This window comes from Bactrocera neohumeralis, unplaced genomic scaffold (genome assembly GCF_024586455.1).
Source record: "Bactrocera neohumeralis isolate Rockhampton unplaced genomic scaffold, APGP_CSIRO_Bneo_wtdbg2-racon-allhic-juicebox.fasta_v2 cluster10, whole genome shotgun sequence".
Lineage (NCBI taxonomy): Eukaryota > Metazoa > Arthropoda > Insecta > Diptera > Tephritidae > Bactrocera > Bactrocera neohumeralis.
In genome coordinates this window covers 10,315,357-10,342,073 of record NW_026089623.1, presented here as the reverse complement: position 1 = coordinate 10,342,073, position 26,717 = coordinate 10,315,357, and the positions used below count along the sequence as shown (strand labels likewise).

General features: G+C 38.6%; 1 protein-coding gene across 6 annotated transcripts in view; it reads left to right on the top strand.

Moving 5' to 3' along the window:
- LOC126765059 (homogentisate 1,2-dioxygenase) overlaps positions 1-26,717 on the top strand; it is a 219,227-nt gene that overhangs the window by 97,222 nt on the left and 95,288 nt on the right. For 5 of the 6 annotated variants that reach the window (XM_050482659.1, XM_050482662.1, XM_050482664.1 and 2 more), the window contains exon 4: positions 5,873-6,014. In XM_050482659.1, coding sequence (XP_050338616.1) covers positions 5,873-6,014 — 142 coding nt within the window. The remainder of the gene's footprint in view (positions 1-5,872; positions 6,015-26,717) is intronic. The other variant, XM_050482661.1, reaches the window with a different exon arrangement.

Below are 26,717 nucleotides of genomic sequence, written 5' to 3'. Positions count from 1 at the left end.
GAACTATGTAGAAGAGGGCATAAGTTAAAAACTTGCGAGAAGTTTAAAAAATTGAATGTCAATGAAAGGAACAACAAAAGAATCTGTACAAACTGCTTGTCCCACTCACACAATCTTAATACTTGCAAAAGCAAATTCAGTTGCGTATTTTGCCAAAAAAAGGTATCATTCTATGTTACACCTCAATAACTTTCCCAACACACCTCAAAGTAGCGCTTTTTCAAAAAAAGCCACGGGTTTAGTTGCAACAGCAACACCCGAAACAAAAAGTCCCGCAATTTCCCAAGAGACACCATGCTGTTCAAAGGCATTAAAAACTCGAACGCTACATAGCGAAAATCATAGTAGAGTACTACTAGCCACAGCAGTTGTCTCCGTCGAACATCGAGGAGAACTATTCAAACTAAGAGCCCTAATAGACCAAGGATCATAACGATCATTCATAGCGTCTAGGGCACAAAATAGGCTAAAACTGCCAACAAAACAAGCCAATTATGAAATTACGGGAATGGCCGGATGAGTAGTACAAAACTCAAATAAAATCTGCCCCTTACCCTAATTTCCCCTCAAGCGCGTTCAAGCAGAAGCCATAGTCTTACCGCAACTTACCAACATGCTTCCAAGCTATCATATAGATAGCGAACATTGGCAAAAGGTTACACAAATAGACCTTCTATTAGACAGCGATCTTATATCACAAATTATACTAGAAGGTGTTGAAAAAATTCCAAAAACACTTCTGGTGCAAAATACCATTTTCGGATGGGTCCTAAGCGGAGTAGTTGCGGAACCAGTCACAACAATGACAACTCAAGTTGAGGAAATCTCAAACGAGTACCTCAATTCACAATTTAGAAAATTTTGGGAGTTAGAAGAACTCCCCCCCATTTCAATTACAACACCGGAAGATCAGTAGTGTGAAGACTTTTACAAAGCCACAACTACTCGATCTGATAATGGTCAGTATGTCGTACGGCGTACTAAAACAACAATTTTCAGATACACTCGCCTTAGGTCACTCTCGCACCTCTGCAATGCACCTGTTTCTAAATATGGAAAAAACCTAACCAGAAAAGGTAAGCTCAAACAAGATCATGATGGTGTCTTAGAAGAATACCTCCATTTAGACCACATGAAGCAAGGAAGCCCATGCGAAAAAATCATAAAAGGCGAATATTACTCATTCTACTTGCCACATCATGCAGTAGTAAGGCCTGACAAGAAAACAACAAAACTTTGAGTTGTCTTCAATGCCTTAAGATCCACTAGCTCGGGGGATTCCCTAAATGATATTCTATTTACGGGACCCACACTTCAAACAGATTTAATGTTCCTCATACTAAATTGGCGTATATACAAATACGTATTCAATGGGGATGTCGAAAAAATGTATCGACAAATAGTCGTACATAAATATGATCAAGATTTTCAGCGAATTATTTTCCGAAAATCGCCAAATAGTCCACTACGCTACTTTAAATTGAAAACAGTGGTCTTCGGCGTAAACTGTGCTCCATACCTAGCCATTCGTACACTCCACGAACTGCCAGAAGAGGCAAAGTCAGAATTTCCTTTGGCAACACAAGTGTTAAAAGCTCAAACGTATGTAGACGTTATTCTGTCCGGAAGCCACAGTCTTCCACAAGCATACGAGTCCTCATCACAGGTAATAAATGCCCTCAACACCGCAGGGTTTCCATTAAAAAAGATAACATATTATCACCCAAATATTTTAAAAAATATATCAAACGACAATTTGTTGGATACTAATTTCCTTATATTCGAAAAGAAGAGAACAACAAAAACACTGGGCATCCAATGGAATGCGATATCAGACCAATTTTCATACACGACTGAGTCCATATCCGCATTATCCGCCAAAAAGAAGAGACAAATTATATTCTCAATGGCAAAACATTTCGGCCCCGCAGGATGGCTTTCACCAATTATGATACAAGTGAAAATCCAGATCCAAGAAATATGGCTAGACGGAACCGACTGGGACGACCAAGTGCAACCTCTTCGCTTAGAAAAATGGTCCCAGTTCGCTAATAATCTGACCGAAGTGGAGCTACACGTCTTCTGCGACGCCTCTGAAAAGGCATATAGTGCCACTATGTATATGTGTGCGCACACCGCAACTACAAGCCACTTAATGGTGGCCAAAGCAAAAGTTGCGCCGCTATAAACGCTAAGTCTCCCACGACTTGAACTCTGTGGCGCTCTGCTACTAGCAAAACTAGCTTCGAAGGAGCAAACCCACATGGTGACATAAAATTCATATCTATGATCCGATTCCGAGATAGTTTTGCCCTGGTTAGGAAAGCCACCACACGCGTGGAAAACCTATATTTCCAATCGAAAGTCTTAAATTCTTGACCTGGTAGGATCAGCCAGATCCTGTCGATCTAGGTACAAGAGGGTGCAAACCCCTGCATCTCGCCACCACCAACCTCTGGTGGAATGGCCCCCGATGGTTAACAGAATCTCCCGATTCTTGGCCACAATCGCCCATGCGCAACAACTTGCCTCAGAAAGTCGAAAAATCGCCACTTATCATACCACAATGGATGATACTGGCATACTTGAACGATTTTCATCGTTCCTCTGAGCACTCAGAGTAGTCGCCTATATTCTCAAGTTTTTAGGGATGATTAAACTTAACTTTAAATGAGTAGCTTACCCCCATTGCGATGCATTAACGCACCAAGACTTACAAAAAGCAAACGTCACTCTTATCGCATCAACCAAAACGCGTTTCTTCAGCCGCGACATATCATTACTAAGGGAATCGAAGCCGATTGATAAAAAGAGCTCACTCTTAGTTCAGAAACCATTTCTATACACAAAGGGTCTGCTTAGTGCGAATGGACGGCTTGCTAATTCAAGCTTAACATATAACCCTATAATCATAATTATACCAGAGAAGTGTCCATTTGCCACCTCATTTATCAGATATATCCACGCACTAATGCTCCCCGCCGAACATCGCCTCATGCAACATATGGTCCGCCACATCTCGACTTTAGCCCCAAATAAAAAAGTGCATTTTCATGTGCAAGGTCTGTACTATGCATAAGCAGAAAATTTGATAGCAGATTATGGCAGCACTTTCACCTGAACGCTGCAATTTTTCTCTGCGTTTCACCACTACAGGTGTCGATTTCGCTGGACTTTTTCTGATAAAGGCGTCTATGCTAAGGTCTCCTACCCTCATGAAAGGCATTGTGGCTGTTTTTGTCTTTTTCACGACAAAAGCGGTACACCTTGAGCTATGTACGAATCTGACCGCGGAGGCTTTTCTCGCGGTAATTGCTCGTTTCGTGGGACGACGAGGCTTTCCATCAAATATGATGAGCTATAATGGAAAAACATTTATCGGAGCCCAAAGAGCCACCGAAAGACAGTTTGTGGATTTCATAAAACAAGTCTCACCTGACATTGTTCAAAAATGCGCTCCTCAAGGTATCAATTGGCAGTTTATCCCCCCAAGCGCTGCTCATATGGATGGCTTATGGGAATCAGCTGTAAAAAGCTTTAAATCTCATTTTAAAAAGCTAGCTGGCAACCACAAATTTAATTATGAAGAATTCTCGATATTGTTAACTAGAATTGAGCGCCGTTCACAACTCACGGCCTCCCGCTGCATTCTCGCACGACCCCTCAGGGTATTTTCTTAAAGGACCAGCCATTCTGGCCACACATGAATCGCTGGCCACGCCTAAGTTGCTCTCCTTATTAAACCGTTGGGAAATAATTAAAATTCTCTATCATGATTTCAGTCCCCGATGGTGTCAGATGATTATTTATAAGACCTCTGATTCCGATGGAAAACAACAGAAAATGCGCCTCAGCCTAGAGATTGTGTCTTAATCAATGACGATTGTCTCCCTCCTACTGAATGGCGGCTTGGCCGCATCGAAAAGCTGTACTCCGACGGTCATATTCGCGTAGTCGATTTCGGTACACAATCGGGAACGCTAACCAGGTCACTTGTTAAATATGCTTTTTGCCAACCGCCGATAAAATCGAAACGTAACCCCAACTAATAAAAAAAATAATAAGAAAATAAGTAATAAGAAACTCATCCACTTGAAATAAATACCAAAACCAAAAAAGGGTCGATCCACTCGTGCCACATTACGTGGCAGTAACACACATATTACTATAAACATATATATATGATAATTAAAATAATATCTCTTAACATATAAATATGGATGCCGAGATGCCCACTGTACGTTCGTCACTGTTCTGCGCTTGAAGTAGTAGCGCCGCGAACAACCGCAACCGCGAAGGCCAGCGTTACCATTGGATGAGTCCCGATTTTGGCGTCATCGTCATGCAACCCCAAACCGGAGGCGCCATCCTAGATTGCAAGCCCACCGTGCAACAGGCCTCAGCAACGTTGTAGCAACACAACAACAACTTCAGAGGCTACTCGCCTAGGGGGGCCAGGATGTATAAATGAGTATCCTTCCCAGACATCAACACACACACCACATTAGCACAACACATCAACTGAACCTCACAACACTGACACGCATCCTTCACCACACTCCCCACATCACCACTTACTATCCACACTACTCACGAGAGCAACACACATCGACCCTCACTCACAGGTACACCAACTAACCACCATCACACCGCCTACATACAAAAGCGAAAAAAGGGACCACGAGGAGATCCCAATTCAGTTGATTATCGACATCAGCAATGATCGGTGCTCATTTTCGCAAATCTTTCACGCCACAGAGATTATAATTTTACAATTATATATTTTCGTGAATTTTCAATTATTTATTAAAACCCTATCGGGTATATACCACCATTACATACCAGGAACATCGTTTTATTTCTTTATTTTCGGGAATTTTTGGTGAGCTGAAAGGAGAGTGCGGGAAAGAAACAGAATCTAATAACCAAAATTTACATACCAATGAGGGTGAATCAAAACGTTTCGCATTGTTATCGCTAATCCAAGATATGAATCCTTAAATTGTTTTCAAGTAATTAATATTAAAAAGCCTTCTCGTAAAACCTTTGGGCAGTAGGTTTCTAAAAAACACTATTTAATCTAATATATTTTATATATGTATACACATAAACAAAATTGTTATATTGCATTCCATGCTCAAGCGAGACTTTAAAAGTCCGTTTCACTACATGGCCAACTACATGCGACAGGTGAAGTACCTGCAACTCTGTCTGCCGATGAGTCGGGTTAATGCATATCCTGTATTGTTTTTATTGTTCTAAAATGTGGCAATAATGGACATAAATTAAAATTGTAATTTCATGTTTTATGCTTACCCCTTCCATCTTTTTGCACTTTCGACAATGAAAAAAATCAGCTGACCATTTGGCAGGGTTGCTTTTGCATTCTTGTAAGTTTATGCACATTGCTTGCGCAACGAAATCGCTACGTCAACTTAACCGGTGTGGGCAAATGAATTTTCATACTAATTTTTGCAAGTCATTTAAGCAATGGTAAACTTATGCGGTTTACAAGGTGTGCAAGGCCTTTACACCTTTAGTTCTTTAAATATCCATGTTGATATTTTTAATACTTTTACTTCACTTTTCCCTATATAATGAAAAACTGTTCGCATACATTTGATTATATTCTTATCCTTAAAGGATTTTTGCATTTTGTCTCTCTTTTAAATTTTTCAAGATTTTTAACAATTCTATCTATTTAACTATTTGATTTATGGACTGATTTCACCTTTTATTGTAAGAAAATGATGTTTATGATACTAAGTTTCATCAAAATATCACCACACACGGACGGACGGACAGACAATCGTCTTTATATAAAAAGCTTTGGAAAAATTAATTAATCAAATATGTTTTTTTTGTTTTTTAGTGCCTCAGAAGGGATGTTTGGAAATAACTACTGAATTTGGCAAATTGGTAGTAAGGCCAAATGAAATATGTGTCATACCGCAGGGTATTCGCTATTCAGTTAAAGTACGGGAACCATCAAGGTATGTAACCTCATTTAACTCGTAAGTATCTATCTAAATCCAGAAATTGTATTGTAATGTCCGTCTGAACAATAAATATCATTTGTAATTTTTTTGGATGGGAAAGCAGTTCGGAGTCAAGTTTAACCAATTTGACGATACGGCCACGGAGGTGTCAACAGATGCGTTGTCATGGTTGAAAACACTTTTTACTTCGCCAAATGTGCCGTCATTTCTGTAATCCGGGGTCGAATTAGCTAATAGTTTGGCATATGTGGCATAATGACACTTTTATCCTTCACCAGGTATTCGATGTAGATCACATCGTACGAAGGATAGGATTATTTTAAAGCAGTGGTCGGCAGCCCATAGACCCGCGGGCCCGACTGCAATCGTGTTTTTACACAGACACGATCGGCAATTCACATGTACGCAAGAGATTTGTATACGCAAAGCAGCTAGTCTCTGCTTGACTTTTGTTAAAGCAACATTATGCGTGCTTGTTTAATACAAATACACTGTTTAACATTTTTTCAGACTTCTACCCCTTACAAGGGAATGATTTTTAAAAATTTCGAAAAGCAGTTCTGATATTTTTTATTTTGTAATATCTAATAGTTCTCAGTTATTTTTAAAGTGTTCTGTGAAATTTTCAAAAAAATATATATTATTTGCGCTCAAAATTTTTTGGGTGTACAATTTGACAGCGGCAATGAGTATTTTTGCCACATACACAAGCAACAACATTTTTGTATGCGTGCACTCGGCACTTGCCGACCACTGTTTTAAAGTAAACTCAGCCGTGAAGTTTGAACAACAATAATCAATCAGTTTTGAGGAATTTATTTATTATTATCCAATATATGTATGCATATTTGCTAAATTAATAACAATAATGTATGCTTTTGCTTGTGTGGTATTACCAGCATTGGAATTTTGTTCAAGAATATTATGAGAAACAAGTAAGGAAGGGCTAAGTTCGGGTGTCACCGAACATTTTATACTCTCGCATGATAAAGTGATAATCGAGACTTCATTATCAGTCATTTACATATTTTTCAAATACCGTATTTTTGTAAAGTTTTATTCCGCTATCATCATTGGTTCCTAATGTATATACTCGTATTATACAGAAAAGGCATCAGATGGAATTCAAAATAGCGTTATATTGGAAGAAGGCGTGGTTGTGAACCGATTTCACCCATATTTCGTACATGTCATCAGGGTGTTAAGAAAATATTATGTGCCGAATTGCATTGAAATCGGTCTAGTAGTTCCCGAGATATGGTTTTTGGTCCATAAGTGAGCGACGCCACGCCCATTTTCAATTTTTAAAAAAAGCCTGGGTGCAACTTCCTTCTGCAATTTCTCCCGTAAAATTTAGTGTTTCTGACGTTTTTTGTTAGTCGGTTAACGCACTTTTAGTGATTTTCAACATAACCTTTGTATGGGATGTGGGCGTGGTTATTATCCGATTACTTCCATTTTTGAACTGTATATGGAAATGCCTGAAGAAAAAGACTCTATAGAGTTTGGTTGACATAGCTATAGTAGTTTCCGAGATATGTACAAAAAAATTAATAGGGGCGGGCCACGCCCACTTTTCCAAAAAAATTACGTCCAAATATGCCCCTCCCTAATGCGATCCTTTGTGCCAAATTTCACTTTAATATCTTTATTTATGGCTTGTGGGCGTGGCAGTGGGCCGATTTTACCCATCTTCGAACTCAACCTTCTTATGGAACCAAGGAATACGTGTACCAAGTTTCATCATGATATCTCAATTTTTACTCAAGTTACAGCTTGCACGGACGGACGGACGGACGGACAGACAGACATCCGGATTTCGACTCTACTCGTCACCCTGATCACTTTGTTATATATAACCCTATATCTGACTCTTTTAGTTTTAGGACTTACAAACAACCGTTATGTGAACAAAACTATAATACTCTCCTTAGCAACATTGTTGCGAGAGTATAAAAAGGTAAATAATACCTTGACAAATAATACTGTCACGATAAGCTATAAATATTTTTTCATGAATGCATAATAACTTACTCTTCGAATTTTATTTCAATTCACGCATAACAATTCTTCTTTGAGTAATAAATAACTGATATCAAATAATTTCTATTTTGTAAGCGAAAAACGATTTAAACGATAATTAAAGCGCCAAGCGCCATTACCAATATCTTCGAATTGCTACCCTTTAGTAAAACATATTGACATACGTGATCATTTATGCGCAATTGCGTGCAAGATAAAACATCACATTGAAATATATATGTATGTACAAGAACTAGCTTTTTTTATTGCATCAAACTACTGTGATTAAATTGAAATGTTGACTTTATGCTTCGCGTGTTTCTCGAATCGGTAATTTTTTTTTTCTGTAAGTTGGTAGTACTGTTAGTGACATCTATGCTAAATTTTACGTCAAAATATTCATTAGTATATGAGATACTTGTCGTTTTGTGAGGCTCTAAACATTAATTCTTCGATTTTTACTATGTCTGAAGTTATTTAACAAAGAAGTGCGATAATGCACCATCTCATACTGCCTTGGTTATTCGTTATCATTTCGCCACATTATATAAAAAAAAAGTCGTTGGAAATGGAGGAACTAAGTATTTATTAATTTGAAAGAAATTCTAAGTCTGCGTTTAGTATATGAAATATTACATTTGTTATAAGAATAAGGAGGATGGAGTCATGTGTAGAAGTTCACGCAAGTGAGGAAAGTTCTCTGATCGCCATTCACTTGGGAGTGGCCAGAAACGATTCTTTTACATATGGCTCAAGCAGCTCCTGACTTCCGGTATTTGACTAAGTATCCTGTGGGTAGCCTAAGAATATCCGTTTGAAAGCGAGCTAAAGTGAGAAGGCAAAACATCCCCTACATAGGGTTGTGCGCTAGGTTTGGACCCGCCACGTAAAAAAACACCCCCCAATGAAAAATAACAACCAGCCTCGGATGAGAGACCGCAGTTTGATGACGACCATGGCAACCGAAATAAGGACTACGAGTTGAGGGCATGCACCTGGAATGTCCAGTCTCTTAATTGGGAAGGTGCCGCTGCCCAGTTGATTGATGTCCTCGTGAAAATAAATGAAAACATCACCGCCGTTCCAAAATGCGATGGGTGGGACAAGGACTGAGGCGAATAGGTCTTTGTGGCATTTACCACAGTCGCCATATAAAGAGCGCAAATTTGGTGTGGGATTCGTGGTGGGAGAATGACTTCGTCGCCGAGTACAGTCATTAATCCCTGTGGATGAACGTCTAGCCACAATCCGCATCAAAGCGAGGTTCTTCAACATATCGCTGATTTGCACCCACGCCCCGACGGAAGAGAAAGATGATGTGACCAAAGATGCCTTCTATGAGCGCTTGGAGCGCACCTATGAGAGCTGCTCTCGCCACGATATCAAAATCGTGCTTAGCGACCTTAACGCCAGGGTGGGCAAAGAAGGTATCTTTGGCACTACGGTCGGTAAATTCAACCTCCACGACGAAACATCCCCAAATGGGTTGAGCCCGAAATATGGTTATCTGTAGTACTAGATTCCAGCATAAGAAAATTCATCAAGCCACCTGGGTATCTCCGGATCGAAAAACCACCAACCAGATCGATTATGTTGTGACAGACGGAAGACACGTCTCCAGTGTTTTAGATGTGTGTGCGCCCCGAGGTCCTAACATCGATTCGGACCACTACCTTTCTGCAGTCAAGATTCTCACCCACCCCTGTGTAGCACAAAACGCACGTCAACAAACACAAGGAAGGTGGTTCGACGTCGAGAAGCTGGAATCACAACAGACTGCCGAACGATTTTCTACTCGAATTGCACTCCTGCTCCTTGAGAGCACTTATCATCAAATCAGTATAAGGGAACTGTGGGACGGTATTTCGATCTGAATGAAAATTGCCGTGTCGCAGTAGAGATAAAACAGACTGTCTACCTCGTAACGTTATAATCGACTCAACACGTGCGGAATTGAATAGGAATCGAGAATTGAAGAGGGAAGCGAGACGCATTTGCAGACAGAAAAAGAAAGAGGCCGAAATGCGTGAGTATAAAGAGCTTGACACGCTGGCTGAAAATTATAATTTTAATATATTATAGTACTCTATCAATGTAGTTTGTCTAACATAAATACGAAAATTTTAAAACAAAGTATTGAAAAAAATAGACTAAAACAAACTGAAAAGTCCGGATATAAAAGAAATTATGGATCATGTAATAAAACAAAAAAATACAAAGCTCTGAAAAATGAATTCATTGTAGAACCAAGTGCAATTATTGAACAAATCTGAAGTGAAAATGTAATAATTTGAAACAAGAGTTCCTCACAAATATAGGATAGAACTTAGACAAGAGTTGCGATAAAATGTACGAATATGTTTCGACATATACAGGGTCCGGCACTCGAAGTGTACTTCACTTGTACCAACTTCAGACCGTTCGTGCAGCTATCGCACTTGAATCAGCTGTTTATAAATTTGCTGAATGATAGTTGGGAGTATTGTTCACAAGTGTACAAAAGCCTTTTGCCAAAAGTGAAAGAGCTGGAAAATCACAGCCAGCAATTGTTCGTGAACTCAAACACCTTAATGTGAATAAAGTTTTTGTTTATCGCATCATCACTCGTTACAATGATTCTGGTCGTATCGCAAAACGCCCTGGAGGTGGTCATCAAAAGACTGCAACGTCACGTGAGATGGTTCGGAAAGTGAAGAAGCGACTTGAACGAAATCCACGACGAAGTGCCAATCAAATGGCTAAAGAACTGAAAATATCCGACCGCAGCATCCGACGCATATTGAAAAATGAGCTCAATGTCAATCCTTACAAGTTCCAAAAGGCCCATGATCTCACACCGAAGCAGCAACAAGTAAGACTTGAGAGAGCAAAGCAGTTGCTTCGCTTGGCCGAAAGCGGTCAAATTCCGAACATTGTGTTTTCTGACAAAAAAAAATTTCCAATTGAGCAATTCGTAAACTCTCAAAATGACCGACCGTTCATACGAGAATTTAAGTTATCGGTTGGTCACCAGGAGACAGCACCAGCCACAAATAATGGTTTAGGCCGCTGTCACCGCAGATGGGCGCTCTCCAATTGTTTTCATCGAGCCTGGCGTCAAAGTAAATGCGACATATTATCGAGAAAGTGTTCTGGAGGCTGCTTTGAAGCCGTGGGCAAACAAACATTTCGGTCGCAAACCATGGACGTTTCAACAAGACTCAGCACTGTCTCAGAAAGAGCGAGTGAACCAAGAATGGCTGAAAAACAACGTTCCGAACTTCAATACGACCACACAATGGCTCTCGAATTCACCACATGCGAATCCAATGGATTATTCTTTCTGGGCCACTTTGGAGAGCAAGGTCCGAAGTAAAAAATACACCAGTCTCGAGATGCTGAAGAAAGCCATTGTTCGTGAGTGGGCCAAAATACCGGCAAGCCACATTCGGGCAGCTTGCGAATCGTTTTTTGACCGTCTCAAGGCCATAGATAAGACAAAAGGTGGTCATATCGAGCAAAAGTGAATTGGTCCTGAATTGGTGATTATTAAATATGTAAATTTTTTACTTTAAAATAAATAAAAATTATTTTCCAAACTGAATTTATGGTTTTTTTAATTGGTTACACTTCGAGTGCCGGACCCTGTAGAAAAGAAAAACACAACTGGCAGCAAACCATTAAATGGACAATAGGGTGCTTCAAAAAAAATTTTTGAATTTTTTTTTAACTCTTACTCCCTCAAAAGTAAGTGATTGACAAACAAAAAATCCTCCCTCAAGCCAGGCGCTGTAGCTTAACTCTAAGGGGTCGCTATTTTTTTTTAGGTTCCCATACATTTAACATAGGAATTTTCTTTTTTTCATTCAAACTAAAATTTCACCAACTAATTTTCGTTTCTCAAAAACAATCATCACATATTCATAAAGTTGGCTTTTCAAACTTTAAAAATTTCCGAGTTGAAAAAAAATATTAGAAATTTTTTTTTGAAGCACCCCAATGGACAAATTGCCATACGAAACGCAAACAAACTTGAAATAAAACCAAAAAATAAGAAAAAGGGTAAACAGGACGGCGCACTATTAGTATTATACAAAAACAGCGAAGCAGTTGAACAAGTGCAAAAAAAAAAAAGAAACAATAAAATAGGAGATGAACATGCCATAAAAAAATTGAAAGAATTAAAGAAAGAATAATGGTACTCAAACTTGTGGGCCTAACAACAAAATTAGGTGAAGTAAGAAAAACAAAATGATATCAGTGAAAAAATATGAACGTTATCAAAATTTATGAAGACCGTAATAAAAAAGAAGAGAGTTACAATCCTATAATCGAATCAGACTACGAAACATATGAAAAAATAATTGCGAAAAAATTAATAAAAATTTAATGGGATAATTGCAGACCGTGCAAGTCCGTGGAGAGTCGATTCGCCGCCGTTCGCCCTAACGCGGACTGACATATGGAATGACTTGGCGCATTCTTAAAATGAAAGTGTACATAATACAGCTGGTGCAAGAACTGAAGTCGCTTGACCTTCCTTTTTGTTAAGCGATGAGGCCCATTTCTGACTCAGTGGTTATGTAAACAAGAAAAATTGTCGCATGTGCAACCTGAAGAGATTCAATAGCTCTGGTTTATGGGTCGGTGGAATCACCAGTCCATATTTCTTCAAAAATTATGCCGGTGAAAACGTAACCGTTATCGCGCCATTATAACCGACTATATGATGCCTGAAATTGAAGTTCGTGATCTCAGCGACACTTTCTGCAAAGGATTTATTAAGAGGAAACTTTTGTGAGCAGATAATTTCAGACTTTTTCCTGTAGGGATATGTAAAGTCTAAAGTCTATGCGGACAATCCCGCTTCGGAGCAAAACATCACGCGTGTCATTCACCAGTTACCAGTCGAATGCTCGAACCAGTCATTGAAAATTTTACTAAACAAATGGACCATCTGAGACGTAGCTGCAGGCAACATTTGAAACAGATAATTTCAAAAATTATGTTCCAAAGAATATTATTTCGGACGATAATAAATATTCCCCACTAAATTTGAAGTTTCTGTGTTTTTCTTTTAAAAAGTAGGAAACCTCGAAATGGAACAGCCTTTAAAATTATATAGATATTTTAACTGCTTAGGGTTATAGCACAAAGTAAAAGAATGGCCAAATAAAAAAGCATGTAGTTAATGCTGTGGATAATATGATACAAATGAGCGTACAGCCAAGAACATTTCAGAGTTTGTCCGGAAAGTAATAAGACTGATTTTCTTCCGCCGCGACTTTACTATGCAGCGTGCCCGCTCTGACTTAATTCGGTAGAGGGCGTACCTAGCTAACGAACGAGCGGCTTGTCAGTTGTCTCCTCACATCTGGAGAGTCAGTTATGGTTAATGAACCCGAGTTCAATAACTAAGTTTTATAATTTTTGTTAAATTTAGGTTTAACTTATAGAATTATATATATACCGAACTTTAGGTGGATGTTAGTTATTAATGTTAAACTTCAGTTTAACGTGTCGCGAGAAAAGAAAGACACAACTTGTCGTTTTAACAGTCAAAATTCTTCTGCCAGTTTATTTAGAAATTTTACTTAAGCTAGGTTTTACTTTCTAATACAATATTTTCTTTCTTTATCTTTATACTCTCGCAACAATGTTGCTAAGGAGAGTATTATAGTTTTGTTAACGGTTGTTTGTAAGTCCTAAATCTAAAAGAGTCAGATATAGGGTTATATATACCAAAGTGATCAGGGTGACGAGTAGAGTCGAAATCCGGATGTCTGTCTGTCCGTCTGTCCGTCCGTCTGTTCGTGCAAGCTGTAACTTGAGTAAAAATTGAGATATCATGATGAAACTTGGTACACGTATTCCTTGGTTCCATAAGAAGGTTAAGTTCGAAGATGGGCAAAATCGGTTAACTGCCACGCCCACAAAATGGCGGAAACCGAAAACCTATAAAGTGTCATAACTAAGCCATATATAAAGTATTAAAGTGAAATTTGACACAAAGGATCGCATTAGGGAGGGTCATATTTGGACGTAATGTTTTTGGAAAAGTGGGCGTGATCCCGCCCCCTACTAAGTTTTTTGTACATATCTCGAAAACTACCATAGCTATGTCAACCAAACTCTATGGAGTCGTTTCCTTCAGGCATTTCCATATACAGTTCAAAAATGGAAGAAATCGGATAATAACCACGCCCACCTCCCATACAAAGGTTATGTTGAAAATCACTAAAAGTGCGTTAACCGACAAACAAAAAACGTCAGAAACACTAAATTTCACGGGAGAAATGGCAGAAGAACGCTGCATCCAAACTTTTTATAAAAATTTAAAACGGGGGTGGCGTCGCCCACTTATGGACCAAAAACCATATCTCGGGAACTACTAGACCGATTTCAATGAAATTCGGCACATAATATTTTCTTAACACCCTGATTACATGTACGAAATATGGGTGAAATCGGTTCACAACCACGCCTTTTTCCAATATAACGCTATTTTGAATTCCATCTGATGCCTTCTCTGTATAATATACACATTAGGAACCAATGATGATAGCGGAATAAAACTTTACACAAATACGGTATTTGAAAAATATGTAAATGACTGATAATGAAGTCTCGATTATCACTTTATCATGCGAGAGTATAAAATGTTCGGTGACACTCGAGCTTAGCCCTTCCTTACTTGTTTTCTTTTATTGTTATATTGGCGCAACCACTTGTAGTCTGTGGTTCATGACATTATAACAAGGCGCTTAATGCAGTGGATAATATAATACAAATGAGCGTACAGCCAAGAACATTTCAGAGTTCGTCCGGAAAGTAATAAGACTGATTTTCTTCCGCCGCGACTTTACTATGCAGCGTGCCCGCACTGACTTAATTCGGTAGAGGGCGTACCTAGCTAACGAACGAGCGGCTTGTCAGTTGTCTCCTCACATCTGGAGAGTCAGTTGTGGTTAATGAACCCGAGTTCAATAACTAAGTTTTATAATATTTGTTAAACTTAGGTTTAACTTATAAAATTATATATATACCGAACTTTAGGTAGATGTTAGTTATTAATGTTAAACTTCAGTTTAACTTGTCGCGAGAAAAGAAAGACACAACCTGTCGTTTTAACAGTCAAAATTCTTCTGCCAGTTTATTTAGAAATTTTACTTAAGCTAGGTTTTACTTTCTAATACAATATTTTCTTTCTTTACCTTTTTCTTTTATTGTTATATCGGCGCAACCACTTGTAGTCTGTGGTTCATGACATTATGACAAGGCGCTTAAACATGTGCAAGGTGTTCGCGAAGATGGTCCCAAAAGCGCTCGCTGACGACCAGAAATTACGGCGAGTGGAAGTGTGCCAAGGAAATTTGAACATGTGTGAAAGTTACCCCCAATTTTTGAATAACGTATTCACAGGTGTCGAGTTATGAATCTTTGAGTATGATTCCGATTTGTTTTTTTTTTTTGTTTTTGACAACTGAGGGGATCCAAGCAGCATGTACCTCGGCTCTCAAGACAAGTCCAGAGAATGCCTTCCGTGACGCCTTCATTGCTTGGAAATCGCGCTGGCAGCGCTGTATTGAGGCAGAAGGAGCCTAGTTTGAAAGTTTTTAAAGAATTGTAACGATTGGTTCAATAAATTTTTTTAAATCGACTCAGTCCTATTACTTTCCGGACAAACGCTATAGATGTTATGAATTTGTGAATAAAAAAAGTTCTGAATGCTGATCACTACGCATTCAGTAGTATATTCGTTACTTAAAAAGTAAAAAAGTATAAAAATAACAATCAAGTAAATCAAGTAAGAAATACGAATTAAAATGTATGTATTCAAATGTATTTGTGCAATGACACAACAACAGAACACATGCAGAGGAATATTTGCAAAGGCTGTAAAATATGTCAGACCAAAACCCATTTTAGTTTTCGTGCAATGAGATGTAAAAAAATAATTGCATCCCTGTGCCAGCTGTTATACTACATAAAGACATATTAAAGGTTCTGCGAAAGATTTATAATCCTTTGTGCGTTGGTCACGGCGAATATCGCATTCTATGGAACGATGAGCGGTATGAGGTATACGACGACATTGCTATAGTTTTGTTCATAGTATCAGACTCAAAAATAAATATATAAGTACTACTTTAGAAACTGCAAAATATATGCATGAGACTAATTTTAAATAAAAGAATAAATGCACTAATTGGTGAAATGCTTTTAAAATTAAACATGTTAAGCATAAAACAAATAATATGTTATCATACCATGAAAATGATATTTAACGTAAGATGTCGTAATGCACCGGAATATCTAATAAATACAGTACATATACTGAACGCACGAGATTAATACAAGAAATCAAAATAGTTTTAAGTTACCATTATTTTGAACTGTAATAGATAAGCAAAATCTATTTTATAAAGGTTTTAAATATTTCAACGTGATTGATTTATAAGATCACACGATTAAATTCAAAAAGAATCTTTAAATTCCTACCGGTGGGAAACAAGGGTCGTTATTTAGCTGAGAAATACATTATTTAATTTTAATTTTATTTGAGTATTTCAAGCCTTTATATACAATTTTTGAAATTATCTTCAATATCTACTTAAATATACATACTATGTGCATATTTGTATGTATGTAGCAAATTGTGTATGATGCATGGTGTGGATATGATGATATTATTGTATATTTGATTTGTTGAGTGCATGCGTACTGCAAAGTCCTCTGATCGCCATTCACTTGGAGGATGGAGTCATGTGTAGAAGTTCACGCATGTGAGGAAAGTTCTCTGATCGCCATTCACTTGGGAGTGGCCAGAAACGATTCTTTTATACATGGCTCAAGTAGCTCACAATTTCCGGACCCTTAATTGGGAAGGTGCCGCTGCCCAGCTGGTTGATGTCCTCGTGAAAATAAAGGCTGACATCACCGCCGTCCAAGAAATGAGATGGACGGGACAAGGACAGAGACGAGTAGGTCCTTGTGACATTTACTACAGTGGCCATATAAAGGAGCGCAAATTTGGTGTTGGATTCGTTGTGGGAGAGAGACTCCGTCGCCGAGTACTATCATTCACTCCAGTGAATGAACATCTAGCCACAATCCGCATCAAAGCGGGGTTCTTCAACATATCGCTGATTTGCGCCCACGCCCCGACGGAAGAGAAGGACGATGTGATCAAAGATGCCTTCTATGAGCTCTTGGAGCGCACCTATGAGAGCTGCCCCCGCCACGATGTGAAAATCGTGCTTGGCGACTTTAACGCCAGGGTGGGCAAAGAAGGTATATTTGGCACTACGGTCGGTAAATTCAGCCTCCACGAGGAAACATCCCCAAATGGAATTTCGTCTAATAGGAACCAGTATTAACACCACCAACCATGTCAGCCTGGAAATCCAACGCAGGATTGCTCTTGCCAACAGGTGCTACTTCGGACTGAGTAGGCAATTGAAAAGTAAAGTGCTCTCTCGACGAACAAAAGCCAAACTCTATAAGTCGCTCATAATTCCCGTCCTGCTATATGGTGCAGAGGCTTGGACGATGACAGCAACCGATAAGTCGACGTTACGAGTTTTCCAGAGAAAGGTTCTGCGAAAGATTTATGGTCATTTGCGCATTGGCCACGGCGAATATCGCATTCGATGGAACGATGAGCTGTACGAGATATACGACGACATTGACATAGTTCAGCGAATTAAAAAACAGCGGCTACGCTGGCTAGATCATGTTGTCCGGATGGACGAAACCACTCCAGCTCTGAAAGTATTCGACGCAGTATCCGCCGGGGGAAGCAGAGGAAGAAGAAGACCTCCACTCCTTTGGAAGGACTTGGTGGAGAAGGACCTGGCTTCGCTTGGAATATCCAATTGGCGCCACGTAGCGAAAAGAAGAAACGACTGGCGCGCTGTTGTTAACTCGACTATAATCGCGTAAGCGGTGTCTAGGCCAATTAAGAAGAAGAAGAAGTATTTCGGCTTTATTGATACTAAATAAGTAAGCTTGTTCAATGATATTTGAACAATGCTCATGACAAACTGGCATCAGGCATCCACCTGCCTGCATGTGACTCAGAAACATTTTACGGAAGTTATGAGCAACATCAACCATCCCAAACTATCAAAAGCACAGAAATTGTATCACCTCAGGCACAAAACCAATGGTCAAGCAGGCGTAATAGTAAAATAGTTCCCTCTTAATGACAATAATTTCAATTTGACTTTGTAAGCTCTAAAAGTATGACACGAAAACCAAAGAATAATGGTCGTTAAACAAGTAACGACAATAATGAACTTGCCACAAATTCAAAAAGAAACAAGTGAGGAATTCATCAAACCACAATCCACTGTTTCAAATTTTTTGGCGATTCTATCGTCACAAAACATCCTCACAAACAGGTGGGACCGTAAATATGTGCACCGCAGCAATACCAAATTATTACCAAAAATTATTACTTTTGAGGGAGCCATCACTAAAGAAATGCCTAATACGAAATAGCACAAAGGGCAGACGAAAAAATAGTCAGAACTAAGAACAATAAACACGTCCAAAATAGAAGCTTCAATAGACCAGAAGATAGAAGTAAAAATAAATCAAACAAACGTTTTAACAAAACGGCATCGCTGACATCCGAACAGAAAAAGCAAACGTCTTGCGAACTATGTAAAAGAGGACATAAACTTAAATCATGCGAGAAGTTTAAAAGTTAACGATCCAAATAATTTGTCAGGTCAAAAAGACTTTGCACACACACAGCCTGTCACACGCGCATACATATACAAACTGCAAAAGCAAATTTATTTGCTTGTACTGTCCCAAAAAATACCATTAAATGATTCATTACAGCACATATCTCATATCACCCAAAAAAAAAACCACTTACTATATACAAAAAGAACCACGGGTTTAATAGCAAAAGCAAATCCCGAAAACCACAATTCTAAAAATAGCCAAAAAACGCCATTTGCTCAAAGGCACAAAAAGCTCAGACGGTGCATAGCGAAACACAGAGGAGATTAGTTACAGAACCAATTACCACCGTGACAACACAATTGAGAAAATTTCGAAAGTTGGGGAAATACCCTCCCATATCAAATAAAACCATAAAGAATCAGTTATGTGAAGCCTTCTCCGAGGCCACAACAACAAGCTCAAATAATGGCCGGTACGCCGTACAACTACCACTAGAATCACAATTTTCCAAGATCACCCATATTGGCAGAAAAAACAAAGTCAAAATCCTGTTTGACAATCCAATATTAAAAATTAAAGTTTTTGTCACTTTTCGAACCTTGTTTTTTTCTTTACAGGCGTAGAAACCGCTTACGCGGTTACAGCGCGACAATCGTTTCTCCTTTTAGCTATGTGACGCCAATTGGAGATAACGACCGAAGCCAGGTCCTTCTCCACCTGGTCTTTCCAACGGAGCGGATGTCTTCCTCTACTTCCCCCGGCGGGTACCGCGTCGAATAGTTTCAGAGCTGCAGTGTTTTTGTCCATTCGGACAACATGACCTAGTCAGCGCAGCCGGTGTCCATTTGTCCCATGATATGAATATCAGCAGCTGTACACCCTTACAGAAGATGATGATGACAGGAGATATTTCGAGTAGCCGTCGTTCACTACCAGATCCATTTGCTTCGCTTTCATATCCAATCTGTGGAAAGGAGAACTAACGGTGTGGTTGTTAATGCCAATGATATCAATATCAGCAGCTGTACACTCTTATAGAAGATGGGAAAGGTCTGTTAAGTTCTCCAGCTCGAATTATTTCTCTAAGAGCGGATTGAAGAAGTCGCATGAAAGGGAGTCGCTTTCTCTAAAACCTCGTTTGGTATCGAACAGCTTGAAGAGGTCTACCTGATCCTGACGGAGCTTTTAGTGTTTTAGTTTTGCGGGGATACCAAATTCAGACGTCGAGTCATAAAGGCATTTTCATACTGTCAAAAGCAGCTTTAAGATCGACAAAGAGGTGGTGCGTGCCGATTTTCTTTTCACGGGTGTTTAAATGAGTTAAGCATTCACCCACTCTACCCGTGAAAAACTTGCGCACCCTAGCAAGACACAGCTTATATACTACAGCCGATGATACCGTAACACTACACAACACCAACTCAACTCACCACACCTGTACGCCATCCCAGTAAACAAAAAGGATGGAAAACGGGATAGCAGACACAATTCGTTCGGCACACTGCGCACATCAACATCCATTTGTCGACACCCTTCCCGCGCGATACAGTTTGAGCATCGAAACATAATTTTAAGAAAAGGAATATTTTTAAAAAGTTAAATATTCCTATAATAAATTATGTTGTACACTATACTCTTTAGTGCTACGGTATTTTTTTTTTAAAATGTGCGTGATTACCATTTTATTAATTTAATGATTACCACAATGCAAACAGGCATACATACATATGTATCTATTTGTTACAAACTTAAACAACGGGTCTTTTCCAAGATTTGGCGCATGGTGAATAATTTGTCAGTTGTTGATTTTCCAGGTTTAAAGCCACACTGATAAAATCCAATCAGTGTGTTGACGGTGAGCTTTAATCTTTCACACAATACGCTCAATAGAACCTTATACGCTATGTTGAAGAGGCTTATCTCACGGTAGATTGTGGGGTCTCTATTTTGTGAATTGGACAGAGCACATATAAATTCCAATCGTCGGGTATGTTTTCTTCCGACCATATTTTACAAAGAAGCTGATGCATGCTCCTTTTCAATTCTTCGCCGGCATCGGCCCCCGCCGCTTTGTTGTTCTTCAGACAGATAATTGCTTTTCGCTTTGCTTCATGGTCGCGCAATGGAACGTCTGCTCCATCATTATTGATTGAGGAATCGGGTTCAACATCTCCTGCTGTTATGCTTTCACTACCATTCAACTGGTTGGAGTCTTGTTCTCTCTATAATTGTAGAATGTCTGGGCATCAGTTATTTGAGTACCTCTTGGGGTTCTACAAGAGTATGCTCCGGTTTTGAAACCTTCTGTTAGTCGCTGCATCTTTCATAGAATTTTCGAGCATTACCCCTGTCAGCCAGCTTGTCAAACTCTTCGTACTCTTGATTTTTGGCCTCTCTCTTTTTTTATCTGCAAATGCGTGTCGTTTTTCTCTTTAACTCTCGATACCTATCCCATTCCGCACGTGTTGTGGTCGATTGCAACGTCATAAGGTGTCTCTAATGCGACACGGCAATTCTCATTCTACCGGATGTTCCTTTCCCGTCTCAGAAAACCAATAGTTTCGTTTGCAGCTGTACGTTACGAGCTTGAAAATTGTTTGTCCAACAGTTCCCTTATACAGATTTGATTATGAGTGCTCGCAAGGATCAGGAATGCAAGTCGAGTAGAAAATCGTTCGGCAGTCTGTTGTGATTACAGCTTCTCGACGTCGAACCATTCATGTGTTTATGGACGCGCGCATTTTACTGCATAGAGGCGTGGCTTTAACAAGATAGCGCGTTCGTACATCTAAAACACTGGAGACGTGTCTTCTATTTATCACATTATGATTGATTTGGTTAGATTGGTTTGATGGTTCGCTTTCTCACTTCAGCTCACATTCAGACTTGGTCTAAGGACGGAAGTCGTGAACTTCTATACATTACTCAATCCTCCATTTTACTATATTAAATGGTTTATAACAATATGACTTACCTTAGCCACTCAAAAGCGCGGCGGGGGTCTTCTATTACATCGATCGACAGGATTTTTATTCACAGGTTATTCATATATTTTTTTTTTTTGTTATCATTCCACCTCAAAATAATAATAACAATAACAAGTCAGGAAAAGCTAGGTTCGTATATAACCGAACATTCCATACGGATACATGAGACTTATTAGATATATGGAGTCTAGGGCGAGTTTTTACCCAAATTTATTCACTCTATATCAATATTGGCCGATATATTCGGTATAAAGTCACCCGTAAGTTCGAAAATCTATTTATTAGGTATATGGGGGCTAAGGGAAGTATGGACCTTGAACAATTTTCGTTTGATTTGGGGAATTCTTAAACATAACGTGGCACTATTCGTGCAATGATTTGTACTGATATTTTTATTAATTTTTTATTTGTATACTGGAAAGTGAAAGTATTAGACGAAATTTAAAATTGTGTTATATGGGAAGTAGGCGTGATTGCACTCGTCTGTCATACCATCTCGTAGATAAAATTTAATGTCTCTGGCGTAATAGTTATTGATTTATCGCCGTTTTAGTAGTCTTAAACAGTCCTGTTATATAGTGAGTGAGGGGGGTTGTCATCCGATTTCATTTATTTTCACACCGTTGGTAGGAGTTCTTATAATATTAGGTTGTCAAAAAAGTCTTGCGGTATTTTTATTGAATTTTCAATTGTTCATAAAATTCTCTCATAGAAGCTCGCTTCCCTATTGGCAAAAAACTCGGAGAGCCAATTTTCACAGGCCTCACTTGTGGCCAACTTCAGACTACGAGATCTGGACTATACGGTGGATGCAAAAGAACCTCCCATCCGAGCTCCCGGAGCTTCTGGCGCGTCACTAAAGATGTGTGTGGCCTAGCGTTGCCTGATGGAAGACAATTCGGCCTCTGTTGATCAAAGATGGCCTCTTCTGCATGAGTGCTGCCTTCAAGCGGTCCAGTTGTTGGCAGTACAGGTCCGAATTGAGCGTTTGGCCATAGGGGAGCAACTCATAGCGGATTATTCCCTGCCAATCCCACTAAACCCACAGAAGAACCTTCCTGGCGGTCAATCCAGGCTTGGCCACCGTCTGGGCCGCTTCACCGCTTTTCGACCACTACTATTTGCGCCTTACGTTATCGTAAGTTACCCACTTTCATCGCCAGTCACCATACGCTTCAAAAACGGGTCGATTTTGTTGCGATTCAGGAGCTATTCGCATGCGTCGATACGGTCAAAGATGTTTTTTGCGTCAATTCGTGTGGCACCCATACATCGAGCTTCTTAGTGACTCCAAGCTTCTTCAAATGGTTTATAACGGTTTGATGACTCATGCCCAGCTCTTGACCGATGCTACGGCTGCTACTATGCCGGTCTCTTTCGACCATTTCAGCGATTTTATCGCAATTTTCGACGACAGTCCTTCCGGAGCGTGGCGCATCTTCGACCACCTCTACACCAGAATGAAAACGTTGAAACCATCGTTGTGTGGTGGAAATGGAAACTGTATCGGGTCCATAAACTGCACAAATTTTATTGGCGGCTTGAGATGCATTTTTGCCTTTATCGTAGTAGTACTGTGAAATATGCCGTATTTTCTCTTTATTTTGCTCCATGTTTGCGACGCTATAACTCACGAACGACTTAAAAGAAACGACAGTCAATCAAACACGTGTTAGCGCGTGAAATGAGCTTTCCAAAAAGGTATAGCATGACCCGATGCGACAAATAAAAGTAGAACCACACGCTTTCAGCGCCAACTAGCGAAAATACCGCAAGACTTTTTTGACAACCCATTATTTGCGCTAGGCAAATTTGGTTGTTATACCCATGTTCACTTTCTGAAAATTGTTTGTCCACAGGTGCCCCTTACTGCTGTGATCGCCTATGCCAAATTAGAGTTTTTTTATCTTAATTTAGGGCTTAGTTATGTTACTTTATAAGTTTTTGTTAAACGGTGTTTTGTGGACGAGGCAGTGGTCCGATTACTCCCATTTATGAACTTGTGTTTGCCGAGGAATGCGTGTACCAAGATTTTTCATGATATCGACATTTTTTACTCAAATTACAGCTTGCAGGGATGGACGGACAGACCGTCACTCAGATTTCAACTATACTTATATTACTTATATATATATTTATGTATACGAGTATACCTTTAGATATACAGGCACTTGTACGAGGATTTCGCTTAGTTTTAGGCGATATATACAATGGTTACTTGAACACAACGTGTTGCAAGAGTATAAAAAGTACTTCCCAACTTTGTTTCATATAAAAAATGGAAAAATTCAATTCAATTAAAATAAACAAAAATTTTACATATATAAATAGTTTATTAAAAAGTACCGATCATCCATTTAGGACTCATACTTACAATAGAGATTTTAAAATAGACTCCAAATATTTATAAATTAACAGTTTTACTTTTCCTACCATGCTCCATAGAAGTTTTTGTTTTTAACCCCCAAATAAGTATAATCCCCCATCAAGCTCTCACTATACTGGCTTTGGTAACGTCTCTCAAATTATATTACAGAATGATGGAAGAATTGAAAAAAAAACTTTTTTGTGTAGTATAAAATAAATGAAAAAAGTATATGTAAGTCGCAAAAATATATTTCGTAAAGAAAAAAACGGAAAACTTTAACACCGTGAATGCAATACATTCAATAACTCTAATATCCTCAAATAAGGAAAAGTGAAATATATTTATCGTATCGACTAAAAGGTGGTTCATGTCGATTCTCTTCTCAAGGGTCTTTTCCAAGATTTGGCGCATGGTGAATACCAGGTCCGGCTCTATAGCCACACTGATAAGGTCTAATCAGTTTTTTGACGGTGGGCTTTAATCTTTCACACAATACGCTCGATAGAACCTTATACGCGATGTTGAAGAGGCTTATCCCACGGTTGTTGGTGCAGATTGTGGAGTCCCCCTGTTTATGGGTTGAGCGGAGCACACTAATATCTTAATCGTTGCTTTGGCCGACCACATTCTACAAAGAAGATAAGCATGTATGTGAAAGAAAAATTAGAAATAAAAAATTCTTATTTTACAAAAAATAAAATATTAATATCGTACAAAAAATAGTATCGTATGGATAGAAGAAGTAAAGAAACGAATATCTTGAAGAAAAAATGTAAAATTTCGCTAACTCTTAACGACGTAGTAGTGAAAGGTAGGGAATATCGTAAAAAAACAATAATATAGAAGAAAAAATTTAATATAATTTAATGGAAAAAATATATTGTATACAATAACATATATATAACAATAACTCCAGAACGTGGAAGTGAAAGATAAACAATTTCGTGAAAAAAACAATATCGTAAAAAAAAAAAATAAGAAGTTTGACTTTATTATTACAAAGGTTAAAATCCTTGCTAAAAATACTTAGCAGCTCCAAATTTTGAAAATAAGTTTAATATCGTAATATATAATATCTGTACCTGGTCGGAAATAGCCAAACGAGTTTTAAAAAGTAAGAAAGGGCTAAGTTCGGGTGTAACCGAACATTTTATAATCTTGCAACTTGCAGGAATCAAAACTAGTGAAATTCTTTAAGGTGTAAAACCAATCATAAACAGAAAGATCACACGGATGTTCGAAAATCCTGATAGTAGTTATATAGGGGCTTGGCCAAGTGTTCGCTCAAATATGTCTATTTTAGGCACAAAGATACACTGTCATGAATAAAACACGCCTTATTATTTTCATTGGGATAACTCACATATTGACCGATATGTAGGTACAAAGTCACCCCGAAGTTACAAAATTTGCATATTAAGTATATGGGGGCTAAGGGAAGTATTGGTCCGATTGAACCCACTTTTGACATACAGACATACCATTATAAGAGAAGGATTATATCCTAATATCAGTTATAAATAAAATATTCGGTACCTAAGGGCTTGAATAGTTTTTATTGGATTTAAGCAATTTTTGGTCATAAGGTGGCACACACTAAAGATATTATTCATGTAAAGTTTTATTTCGTTATAATAATTGCTTTTTGAAACTGAAAGAATCAAGTGGAATTTAAAATTGTGATATATAGAAAGTAGGAGTGGTTGTTGTCCGATTTCGTCCACTTTCACAATGTAAGAATGTACAAAGAATGCCACGCACTAAATTTTGTCGATATCGGTTGGTCGGGACACGAGATATGGGATTTCACCAAAAAGTGGGCGACGTCCCGCCCATAGTCCAATTTTGACCCTGCCTTCCGTAAGGCTCTTTCATACAATCTCGGTGGTAAAATTTAATGTCTCTGGCGTATTTAGTTATTGATTTATCGCGCTTTTTGTAGTTTTTAACAGTACCGTTATATGGAGAGTGAGCGGAGTTATACTCCGATTTCATACATTTTCACACTGTGGAAGTACATAGAAGTTTTTAAAAGATTTAGAGTGTGGGGCCACACCCACTTTTTCAACAATTTTTGCCCACAAGTGTCTCTTTCTACTGATCGTCTTTACCAAATTACAGCTTTATATCTTAATTTAGTAGTTATATGTTTTCGGTTAATGGCGTGGCAGTCATCCGATTACGCCCATCTACGAACTCGAAATTGTTTTTGTACTATGGAACCCAAATACCAAGTTTCATCGAGATATCTCAATTTTTACTCAAGTTACAGCTTGCTCAAACGGACGGACAGATAGACAGTCCTGACATCCTAATCATTTATATATATATAACCCTATATCTACCTAGATTTGTTTTAGGTGATACGGTGATTACGATAGCAATTAGTTGCAAGAGTATAAAAATAAGTAATATTAAATTTACTCATATCGCTATGTGAAGAAATTAATACAGAATGTTGGTAGAGTAAAAGATGTTATTAAATCAAAAAATGAACGCAGTTCCACTAATATATTTTTGTATAACGAGTAAATTGAAAATTACCAAAAGATATGAATAATAATAATCGTAATGTAGAATATTGTGTTACTAATACGAATCATTTTCCATTGTATTCCCTTTAAAAGGATTATCTAAAAAACTATCCATATTCTAATCGAA